The sequence below is a fragment of the Fonsecaea nubica genome (assembly GCF_001646965.1).
Source record: "Fonsecaea nubica strain CBS 269.64 chromosome Unknown Scaff19, whole genome shotgun sequence".
NCBI lineage: Eukaryota > Fungi > Ascomycota > Eurotiomycetes > Chaetothyriales > Herpotrichiellaceae > Fonsecaea > Fonsecaea nubica.
The window spans coordinates 122,120-133,049 of record NW_019173692.1 but is presented as its reverse complement, the minus strand read 5'-3'; the positions used below and the strand labels follow the sequence as shown (position 1 = coordinate 133,049).

Here is a 10,930-nt window from a genome sequence, read left to right as displayed (position 1 = left end):
GGTGAGCCACCAGAGTCCTCTGAAGAATTTTCGGAGCCCTGTGTCACCCCCATTTATGTAAGAGGCCAGGCCCAACCTAGTGACGGAACTCCTTGCTGTGCCTGCCAAGCAATGGGTCCCAGATCAACCACTGCGAGTTACTCGTATCGCACATCATTTTTCTCCCACTACAACAAGTACTCTGAACTCAGTTATCAGACCGCAACACGAAAAAGAGGGAGCATGTGGGTATGGTCCCTCCCAAGATGATTTCAACACTCAAAGAGCCTATTGTATGTATGCTTGCGTGTTGACCCGCATTTCAAAACCACCGAGCTGATCCCGGAGTCGGCCATGAAACACCCTCTGTCTGTCCACCATGCTCAGTCAATTTTACATCCACCATCCTGGACCCCCAGACCCTTGGGACGAAAGGTGTGACTGACGAATGCCCCCTTGCCCTCAAGCTCGACGTAAGCTTCCAAGCTTCCCAGCACAAGCTCCTTGCTGGGTGGACGCTTATGCTCCAGCCACTTGGCCGTTCGATTCGTACCTGTTCGACCCTGTTGGCGTTGAAAGACAACATGAAACACTGGTGCCCGGGACCCCCAACCAACCATCCAGCTTCAGCTCTGGTCATCCACCTTTTGAGTTCGGCACTGCAAAGCATGTCGCTAGCTGGGCCTGAGCGCCTGTGTGCCCTGAAAAAGCATCCGTGCTTCCATCTTTTGCGGGGATTATACTGGTTCGAACCCGAAATACCCCTGAAGGCTGCATAATGCGGATTCCTCGCATTCCTGGGCTTAGGCAACCATCAAATAATAGGTCAGCGACAGCTTCTGCTTCTTATGCCACTATTAATACTATACCTCCTACCCTATATCACACTGAGCGCGCCTATGAACCATGCTTTCACAGTTTGGCCCCGTGCCGAATCCATGCTGATGATCACGTGTCATTCTCCCGATGTTGGACTATCTAATTACAAAAGCATTTCTTTGAGGAGTTGGCTGGATCGGCCCGTATGAGGGTGCAGCTCCGGAGAGCATGTGGCCGGGCTTGGGCTGTGGCGAGGCAATGCCAACATTATGCATGCTAAGCTGGTGGTAACTGGCCTCATCGGCTGAGCCGACATTATGCGCGTCGAAAAGGTCGATACTTAATAGATCTCCTGACGAACATTGACATATAACATTGTAGGATGAGAAGCAAGACCAGGCAATGTTGGACCATTCTTGCGATTGCCCCTTTTTCTCTCAAAGAGTTTTGGAATTCCCAATTCTTTGAAGCATTTCATGACTTCAGATCAGCCACCAGGTGTAGTAGAATTCCCATTCCTGGGTACCGTTCTTTGGAGCATGTCTCCATGGCCAGCGCAACAAGTGACACCAAAGAGAGTCTCTAGTGGACTTGACGGAAATGTCTTGAGAGCGGTGATCTGCAGCGCCTTGCCCTCATGGGAGCGGACCTGAAGTCAATCTGATAGAAGCAAGTATCATGACCGCTTGGCACATTAGCGACTGTGTGGGAAGTAAAGGTGTTACACGCGGCAGTTATGTTTTCGTTTCAGATGCAATGACGGGTTGACCTGATGACGACCGGAGAATGGCAGGTGCGAGGACTTGAACCAAGCGCAGAGACGATGGCTGATATAGGAGTGGTGACATTCAGTCCTGAACCACTGAGATCAGCTCCTGGTATCGCCAAATGTTCGACAGTTGTGGGGCTAAGAATAAGAGACGCAACGACGGCGGGGCGGAAATAGGCTCTACTTTGATTATAGATCAGCTACTCTGTAGATAATGCTATAGCCTGGATACCTTGGTGTAAGTAGTCGTGAAGGTGACCTGTGTTTTGCGCAGGTGGGAGGAGGGGTGGGATCACAGATCAAGCATAAACTCGTGGATCGACCTTTCACCAACATCGAGTCTGGCCAAAGTTCACGCCAAGATCGGCCTCAGAATGGGCCATCAACTGCGCTTTTCATGACTTCTGCTCAACCTCAACATCTAAAAGGTCACTTGTGATATCTCATTCATACCTCTACGACAACTTCGCTTGACTAACTTCCTCGGTCTTCTGCTGCGTTTCGCTTCTTGTCGAGTCCCATGTGCAAAGACAGTTTCTCTGCTCTCCAGTTCTCACACTCGTTGCCATCACCTTCACTTTCACCCTCATCCTCCGACCTTGACTTTCCCGCGACTCCAATCGGCGATGATCTCCTACAGCCAATATGAACGGCATCATCGAGCCTTTACCTGGCCTCCTTGATGATCCTCTATTTCAAATTCCTGATTTACCTGCCCTGACTGACTTTCAAATTGCCCCTCTACGAAATCCTGCTCCGAGCCGTCATGCAAATGTCCCTCTACCCCTCGAACCTGTGGCCGACAATAGCCTGGGTAATGGACGGACGAACAAAACTACTACACATCCTGTAGAAAGTCCGGAGAGGAGGAGGGCGCCATCAATAACTCCCAACGATGTTCTTCTTGCACGAGAGGCAAAAAGACCACATCTCGCTATCAGCGAGCTGCTGGAAGCCGACCATGGCCCGGACCCTACCCCAACATATCTGCCTTCATTCATCAGTCTGGCTGTGGTGGAAAACTCGCCTGTCCAAGCCCCCTCGTTTCTAGAACATCCTCAGTCTCTCAGGCATTTGAGATTGGACGCGGACAACGACCATGTTGCTCTTGACTGGGCCAGGCATCTTCCTCCCCCAGCTCAGAAAGAAAACCGTCACAACAGACCGACTCCGCTCCTCCCTGCTATGGTTACAGGATTGCATGAGCCTCCTCCCTCTGCAGCTCTCCTGCCATCCATTGACCTTGACTCTCTACATGCGACCGTCACAGCATTACACGAGCCTTCAGCTCTGTTACCATCGCTTGACTCTCGCCCAACACGTGCCACGATTACAGGACTGCATGAAACTCAGCCTGCTGCGCTGTTGCCGGCAGTCTATCCAGAGTCGATACACACCACGAGCACGAGGCAGCATGAACCCCGTCCCACTTCTGCGGCTCAGCCGCCACCGATTGATGTCGATTCGACACAAGGCACTACCCGGCTGGCACCAACAACAACATCGAGGATTCATGTCAGAGATATGCTCAGAGACTCCGTTGGGCCAGATCGTGAACCCAGTCTACCAGATCCCGAGCCCATTCAACCTGACACTGACCCTTACCCCCAAGAAGTTGACCCTTACCAGCAAGAGGCTGACCCCTACAATCCAGAAGCTGATCCTTATTACCAAGAATCTGACCATTACCGTCAAGAATCTGAGTCTTATCACCCGAGTCCTGAAGCCGATCAACCAGATATAGACCCGTCACCCGAACCCATTCCTCCTGGCCGCGTTATTGACACACGTATTACTTTTACCAGGGCCTTTCTAAGGACTGAAGAACTCTCCCCCGACGAGATCCGCCAACGCATTCCGAAGGTGATCCATCCCGTTTGGAAGGAGACAAACAAGAAGATCTTCAAGCGTCGCGCCAGGCGGAGATGGACTGATGCTGAAACCGCAGACCTCATGGCCGGCGTGAATAAATACGGCATCGGCCGATGGAAACAGATTCTAGACGATCCGGATTTTCACTTCAGGGATAGAAATTCCGTGGATTTGAAAGATCGGTACCGCGTTTGCATCAACGACAGGCCCTCAAAGTCCGAACCACACCTGGGAGTCGACAGTCCTATTGCAGAACCATCTCCATCCATTGAGATACTGGGAATACGACACTGTCGTGAAGTGGCGGAGCGACTGGCAGACCGCGGTCAGAGTTCGAAACAACGTCGTAAACGCCGTGCTTGGACAGACCTCGAGGATGAGAATCTTTTGGCAGGTGTTGCACGACATGGCTTCCAGTGGACCGCCATTCATGACGACCCGGACCTGGATCTGTCGCACAGGCGAGCCACCGACCTCCGAGACCGCATTCGAAATAAATTTCCAGATGGGTACAAGCACGCCGAGTCTGCGCCGTTAAGGTCAGAGGTCAGGAAGGCGGAGAGAGAAGCCCAAGCTGCAGAATCAACTACATTAGATACGGACGTCCCTGGGCAAGTGCCCAATACAACCAAGGTCTCCGCGAAGGGGCGACGGAAATCTGGGAAAGTGACGGTAGCAGATGAAAGTGTGACTACTTCAGCTCGAAGAAAACGCCGCTCGTTTCCACCAACTGCGTCGGCTTCCTCGGTGAACAGGCTAACGCGCGATGAGCTCGACCAAGACCGTGAAAATATGCAGGAGGAACACGAGAGAGAAAGAGAACGCGAAGGCGAAAATGAGCAACAACAATCCCTCATTACATTGCCCAGTTTGACACTCGATCTCGATGATATGGACTGGGAGGACAATAGGCTGCCACCGTTGCATGACGGGGATGAGGATGATATCAGCGACTAGCACCGGAAAGTGGCATGTGCATTGGAAGAATTGACAAGTGACAAGAAAGGAACCTCGAAGATTGACATCAGGCCTGAACAAATATTTTGGAGCAAGCATTATGGTATTGGCGGCACTGGACGGGACCGGGCATGGGAAGTTGCAGAAGGCGATACAACGCGGCTCAGGAAGCGACAGGACATCTGTGTTCTTGTGTTCCCGATTGTTTCCTTGGTTGATGGGCAATTGCGGGATGAAAAAAGAAAGGACAATGGGTTCATGGAATGGAAAGGGGACTGGTGAAGGTGCTATTATTTCGATTGTGATACCCCTTGGTTTTTGGTACTCGGACAGGGCGGGGATGGGAAATTTGGAGCGGCACGTAAGGCTCTGCCTGAACATATCTACATATTAGGTACATGCGTCCGTGTGTTATGTACTTTGATATCTTGGTAATGAATACTTACAGAGGCACCAGGGCCAGAGGCGGCCGTGTCTAAGAGGTATTCTTCTGTATTACTACTAGCGAGCCCGAGGTCGGAGAGCCTCTGCCTGCTCCAGCAGATCGGATACTTGTATAGAATCTACAATCTATGTGTATATTACAGATACTACTACTGCTGGAACACAACTGAGCAGTTGGTTTGTTGACTGACTGACTGACTACCTTAGCCACCCTCTCTTCTCGCTTTTCCCTTTGTTGAATTACTCCACGAATTCGCTTGAAGCTACTGGTCGAGTTGAGTCGAATCGGGCAGTGTCGATGAAAACACTTGTCTATCTATCTATTCTGCCGTCGACATGACATTTCGGTACCACAAACACGGGGTTTGAGGGAGGAGAGGCGGGAAAGAGCTGGAGCTAGTCGGGTCTGCTCGGTCTTCTTCGCCTTTTGGGCTCTGGCTCTAGCAGTACCTTCGTCCATATTTCGTTAGGATTGTCGCTTCATATACGGTGTAAGCAGGCAGGACGTAGCCAGTGATACATGGTTGGGACGGGATGGAGTCATGTTCAACCGCAAAACGGGAGAAGCAAAGGAGAGAGAGAGATGGAGATTTCAATGGGCACGTAGGTGCATGTATGGTCAGTCTGATTTTTCTGCTCCCGACTCCTCTCTCAGCTATCTTGACCTGGCCATTTGTGTCTTGCTTCTTCGGACAATGCGTATCACACGAATGAGGCATCCGGACGTCCTTTGTATGCGCCGGACTCTCCATGCGGGTGTAGACTTCTGGTGAGGTGCTTCGCTGTCGTAAGAGAGCCGAGAACTTTTCGATACGCTGCATTCCTGCCTGACCAACTCGCTCAGTGTGCTGCGAGGGTCTCGAAACTATACGCCGTCACCAGTACTCCATGGCAATCCCACTCCCCCATGCGTACGCTCAAACGAAAGAAACAAATACACAGAGTCGAATAATCCCTTCGGAGATTTGCTCGCGAAAAGCCTCGCTTCCAATTGTCATTTTGCTCGTCATCTCGTCTGACCATTCTGGCCATGTCGTTTCCTGAGGCAATATTTCATTTTACCAAGAAGTAGGCCTTTTCACCAAGCATTACGATCCCAGTTCGGATCTATTTTGTCTTCAGTCAGTCCAAGCTTGTACCACCATGGCGGTGTCAATTCCCTTACCTTGTATAAATGCCCCGAGAACCTTGCTCCCGGTCTGCAACAGCGGGTGTCCGACCACTATTTGTAGGAACCTCTGAAGCCCTTCCCTCCTGTGTTCAATCACATCATCCGAGAATCTGTTCGTGAATACTTTTCCAGGTAGTGGTGGGATTGTGACTCTGGCGCTTTCTCGCTCCAGGATATCTCGAAAGTACTCGAAGTCGGAGTATCGGCGGCGGACGACCGAGTGACGAAGTTTGAAGGCCGGAATGTTGGTACGGGTGTGGATTTCATAAGAGGTATACATGTTACGAGGAGAGGAACCGTGAGTTTGTGGATTTTTCACCTGTGAACGAGGGGGTCAGTCTTCATGGTCACTGAGGAAAAGTACTCCTGATTCTAAGATGGCGACTAGGAGAGCCCTTGCGGCGCATGAGAAATCGCAGAACGTACCTCAATCTCGAGGAAGTTTTCTGGAGGGCCGTAGATCTCCTCGAAAGTTTGTTGGCGAGACTCTGGTAGGGCTTGCATGGCTGCGGGGTTGAAGAGGACGCAGGCAGCTGAACAGGGTGATCGGTCGCGTGCACTTTGGACACAAGGTAAAGGCGATTTGAAGGCACTCTTAACTCTGTAGGGCGCTGATAAAAACAATTCAGTCAATAGAGCTGAGGACGGGTATGTGAGGTTAGCCGTTGGACTGATTTAGGGCGTCACCCAGCGTATCTTGGGTGTCCGTCGAGAAGATTCCTGCAAAGCCGCACCTGACTTTTGCCGCTTTCCCAATCGGGCCACCCCGCATCCTCCTGCGCCAAGGCCCGTTGAGTGGGTCTCAAATTTCGCTGCAGGGGAGCCAGTGATTTTTTATATTTTTATATTTTTATATTTTTCCTCACTGTTGATCAGGAACGACTGTAAACACACCCCAGATCCTAACAATGGGGACTGACACGGCGTCCAAAAAAAGGAAAAGAGAAGTCGACGTCGAGCTTGTCAAAGTCTACGAGGACCTGGCCGACAACCAGGAGGAAGTCCGTCTCGCTGCGGCCCATACGTTGCTGTCCAAAATCTACAAGCCTGGGATCACGAGCCATGAGCAGACCCTGACTATTTTGAAACGGCTCTTCCGTGGACTTTGCAGCAGTCGCAAATCTGCGCGTCTCGGATTTTCTGTCGCCTTGACCGAACTTCTTTCTCAGCTTACAACTGCCGCGGCCGATTCGTCCGAAAGTGTTGTTTCCCCATCGGTTGTCATTGATATCCTTGAAGCCCAGACCTTGCCAGAGAAGGGTACTTCTGGCCAGGACGAGCGTGACCACTATTTCGGGAGAGTTTTTGGTGCTGATGCCGTTTTGAAATCGAAAATCCTTTTCGGCAAGAAAGCGGATCAAAATCAATTCAAGCGCCTGCTCGACATTATTTGTGCTTTAGCAATTAAGAAGCCGTGGCTCCGTCAGGAATGCGGCTGGGTCCTCTACAATTGCACGTTGTACGATTACTACGAGCTGCCACTACCCTTCTCTCTACTCATCTGTGAACAGCTGGCTGCGAACAAGCTGATACGTACACCAGAGGGCGTGGCAATCTGGTTGGCGACAACTAGGCGCTTCCCTAATGCGAAATTGCCCAAGTCGGCTTGGAAGAGCGGTCATCCACTGGCGAAGAAAGACGTGAATATCCTTGCCGATATCCTCAAAGATGCGAGGATCGAACGAGCGGAGGCAGATGGCGATCTGAAATCCCAAGGCACTGCGAGATGGTCTGCCAAGCTGCATTTTGCCTGGGATGTTGTGCTTGCTGAAATCTTCGGAAATACGTCGAAACGGCCTGAGAATGGGAGTGATGTGAATAGTAGCATTCGGAACAAGGATAAACTACCCTTCGACCTGTTCTGGAAAGTTGTTGTGGATGAAAGTCTTTTCGCACCTGCAAGCAGCGCGGAGCGGAAATCCTGGGGTTTCAGTCTATGGGAAAAGATCTTCGAAACAGCCCCCCGAGAACTATTGAACTACACCTTTACATCGCGAGCGAGTCATTGTTTGGCCAATTCCCTCAAGAGCACCGAAAGATTTCTCCAAAGGTCGGCTCTAAGATTAACCCAGGTCATTCAGGCTTGCTTGACCAATGTTGAGCCCTGGGATCAACGCGCCAACCTCGCCGGAATTTACGTTCGGGCACTGTTACAAAGTGTCTCTTTCGGCGACTTTGACCATATCACCAAGTCCAAAACTCTACAAAATCTGTTCGAAGGAGCAACCTGGGATGTGTTAGAGGGCATCAGTTCTGCTTTGACCGACCTTCTGACTAGCTCTCATGAGCAGGACACGAAGTCGACACTTTTGCAACAGAAAGGGCTTGTAAATCTGCAGTGGAAGCTACTCTCAGCAAGGCTCCGCCGCTGGGAACAGCTCCAAATATCACAAGTTGACACCATCGACGACAAGGAGAAGGCACTTATCTCCGGAGTACTTCAGTTATGGCTCAGAGAAGTCTGCATATCGCCAACTTGGGCGAGCTCGCAGAACCTCAACCGTGATATGTGGCCGAAACTGCTGCCAGAGGTTCGTGACTTTGTAAAGGAGCGTCTGAGCTTGTCCTTTGAGCAAGCCCTCAAACTTGGGCCTCTGGGATGTTGGTTGTTGAAGCATGTGATCCTCCACATTCGCGAGTTGGAGGTCCTCGACATCCAGATGACTGCTGCCTTTGAGGACGACGTTAAGGCTATCGTGGAGACAGCGTGGCAAAGCTTGGCAGATATTCCGATTAATACTCAGACAGTCTCGACAGCCAGCCGAGCCGCAGCAAAGGCATCGAAGACATCGAAAACGCCCACACGAACGGCACTGTCGTCATCTGAGGGATTGTGTCTGCTCTATGCCTTATTGCTATTCCAAATCTACAGCGGAGAGATAGAGGCTGTGCAGATCTTACAGGAAGTGCTTGAAAACTGGGGTCGACGGAAAGATAATCAGAAAAGCAAGGTTCCGACTGACAGTGGACAAGAGTCTGCCGACGCGATCATGGAGATTCTCCTCAGCTTCTTATCAAAGCCGTCCAAGTTCTTGAGGCGTATCACTGTCCAGATCTTTGATGCTTTTGCCCCCTCTATTACCGCCACTGGCCTGGAATCCATGTGCCGCATTCTTGAAACCAAAGAAAACCTTCGGGGACAACAAGAAATGTTCGAAGCCGGAGATATTGGGGATGAAGGCGAGGAGCACCTTGCCTCCGACTCTGAAATGGAAGACCTAGATTCGGACGTCGAAGTCGGTTTTGTTTCGGAGTCTGGCGAATCTTCCGAAAAGGAGGATTCTGCTTCGACATCGACATCCGATGATTCTGCGGAAACTTCAGATGCCGAATCTGCAGACTCTCAGGAGTCAGCGGACGATGAGGCCGAAGATGAGGAGCTTGCGGCGTTCGATGCACTGCTTGCATCTGCGCTTGGCACAAGACGGCTCAATGAAGGCGATCTCAACGCTGCGTCAGATAATTCTGAATCCTCTTCCGACGCAGATATGGATGACGATGAAATGATGCAACTGGATTCCAAGCTCGCAGAAGTCTTTCGTGCGCGAAGTGAACAACAGTCAAAGAACAAAAAAAACGAAGCGAAAGAGGCAAAGGAGACCATTGTCAATTTCAAGAATCGCGTGCTCGACCTTATCGACTCGTATCTAAAGCACCAGGCACAAAAACCACTGAGCTTGGACTTGATACTTCCTCTTCTCAGGCTTGTGAGAACCACGCCAACCAAGCAACTGGCCAACCGTGCTTGTAGCATTCTGCAGCAGTTCTGCTCACGGTGCAAAGGACCCAATGCCCCCGAGCTACTGGACGACTCTTCCCGCGAGCATGCCATTGAGATCCTTAAGTTGATCCACGAGGAAGCGGGCATGGAGTCGTCACATGCGCACTCCAACGCAGCAAGTCTGTCGAGTATTCTTGTTGCAAAGGCTCTCGTAAGAGCCAGTCCATCCGATATCAAAATAGTTGTGGAGATATACGCGTCGACAAGATTAAGGCAACTAACGGACAAGAAATGCAGAATTGTGTCGGGCTTCTTCACCGATTGGAACAATTGGTGCCAAAGTATCAGAGCGAAGCTAGTGGAGTGATATGGGGCTGGTCATCCATAAAGAAGATAGCAGCATCAAGCACAAACGATCGAATAGCGAGAAACATCTTTCCAAACTTGTCATGCTGGAAATCCATCCGTGCCTTTTCAGAAGCAATACAAGACCTCGTCGGCTGCTCGGCTGCGTGTGGAAAGCGTATCTACAAGGCTTAAGTTTACCATGGCCATGCCGACAACGTGTCGGATGTTGCGGCTGGGATTTTCCTGCAATCGAGACCAATTTGAGTGTGACTGGGGCCTGTAAGCCATGCAGGGATCTAAATCAGGCCTTTTATGAATCGATCGACCATGGGCCTGGCTCATCTTGCATCGGGGTGTTTCCTGGTGTTGTCAATCAAACATTCGCTAGGGATATGAAGCGTGGATGAGGTGATGAGTAAGGCTCCCACCTTCTCAGGCTGCCAAGGACCTTGGCAGAACTAATCCCAATTTAGCAAAAGGTCGAAATTAATACGAGCCTCGGGGTTGATTACGAAATACTCGGGCACTCCCTCTCTTCACCCATTCACCCACTCTCCTACTCACCCTACCAAACTACTTGTCAATCGAAACAGGACCGACAATCGAAGACAAGATGCTCAAAATGTGGGAGTCTGAGTGAATTCCGCTGCTTGGTGCGTTGACCATTGGATGCCATCAGTTCCAAGCTCCATGACGCGACTCCAATCGTGTGGGTTTCAGCCTTGTCCGAGATGTGTCCCAATCTGGTATCTCATGCTCGCTGAGGCTATGGCTTACTGATGCATATGAATCTCCCCCACTCTGTCAAGGCCCTAGGCTGTGCCTGTGCCATATTCTATTCCATTTGTTC

At 50.8% G+C, this 10,930-nt stretch overlaps 3 protein-coding genes across 3 annotated transcripts; 2 read left to right on the top strand and 1 right to left on the bottom strand.

The window, feature by feature from the left end:
* Positions 1 to 2,212: 2,212 nt before the first annotated feature.
* On the top strand, positions 2,213 to 4,396 carry AYO20_03863 (hypothetical protein; the record flags this gene model as incomplete). Its single annotated transcript, XM_022642163.1, has 1 exon — positions 2,213 to 4,396. One exon carries the CDS (start codon positions 2,213 to 2,215, stop codon positions 4,394 to 4,396), a length of 2,184 nt encoding a protein of 727 aa, XP_022501820.1.
* Positions 4,397 to 5,918: 1,522 nt separating this feature from the next.
* On the bottom strand, positions 5,919 to 6,515 carry AYO20_03862 (sorting nexin-3; the record flags this gene model as incomplete). Its single annotated transcript, XM_022642162.1, has 3 exons — positions 5,919 to 5,947; positions 6,006 to 6,330; positions 6,438 to 6,515. 3 exons carry the CDS (start codon positions 6,513 to 6,515, stop codon positions 5,919 to 5,921), a joined length of 432 nt encoding a protein of 143 aa, XP_022501819.1.
* Positions 6,516 to 6,919: 404 nt separating this feature from the next.
* Positions 6,920 to 10,099, top strand: AYO20_03861 (hypothetical protein; the record flags this gene model as incomplete). Its single annotated transcript, XM_022642161.1, has 1 exon — positions 6,920 to 10,099. The coding sequence occupies one exon, from the start codon at positions 6,920 to 6,922 to the stop codon at positions 10,097 to 10,099; it is 3,180 nt and encodes a 1,059-aa protein (XP_022501818.1).
* Positions 10,100 to 10,930: the final 831 nt, after the last annotated feature.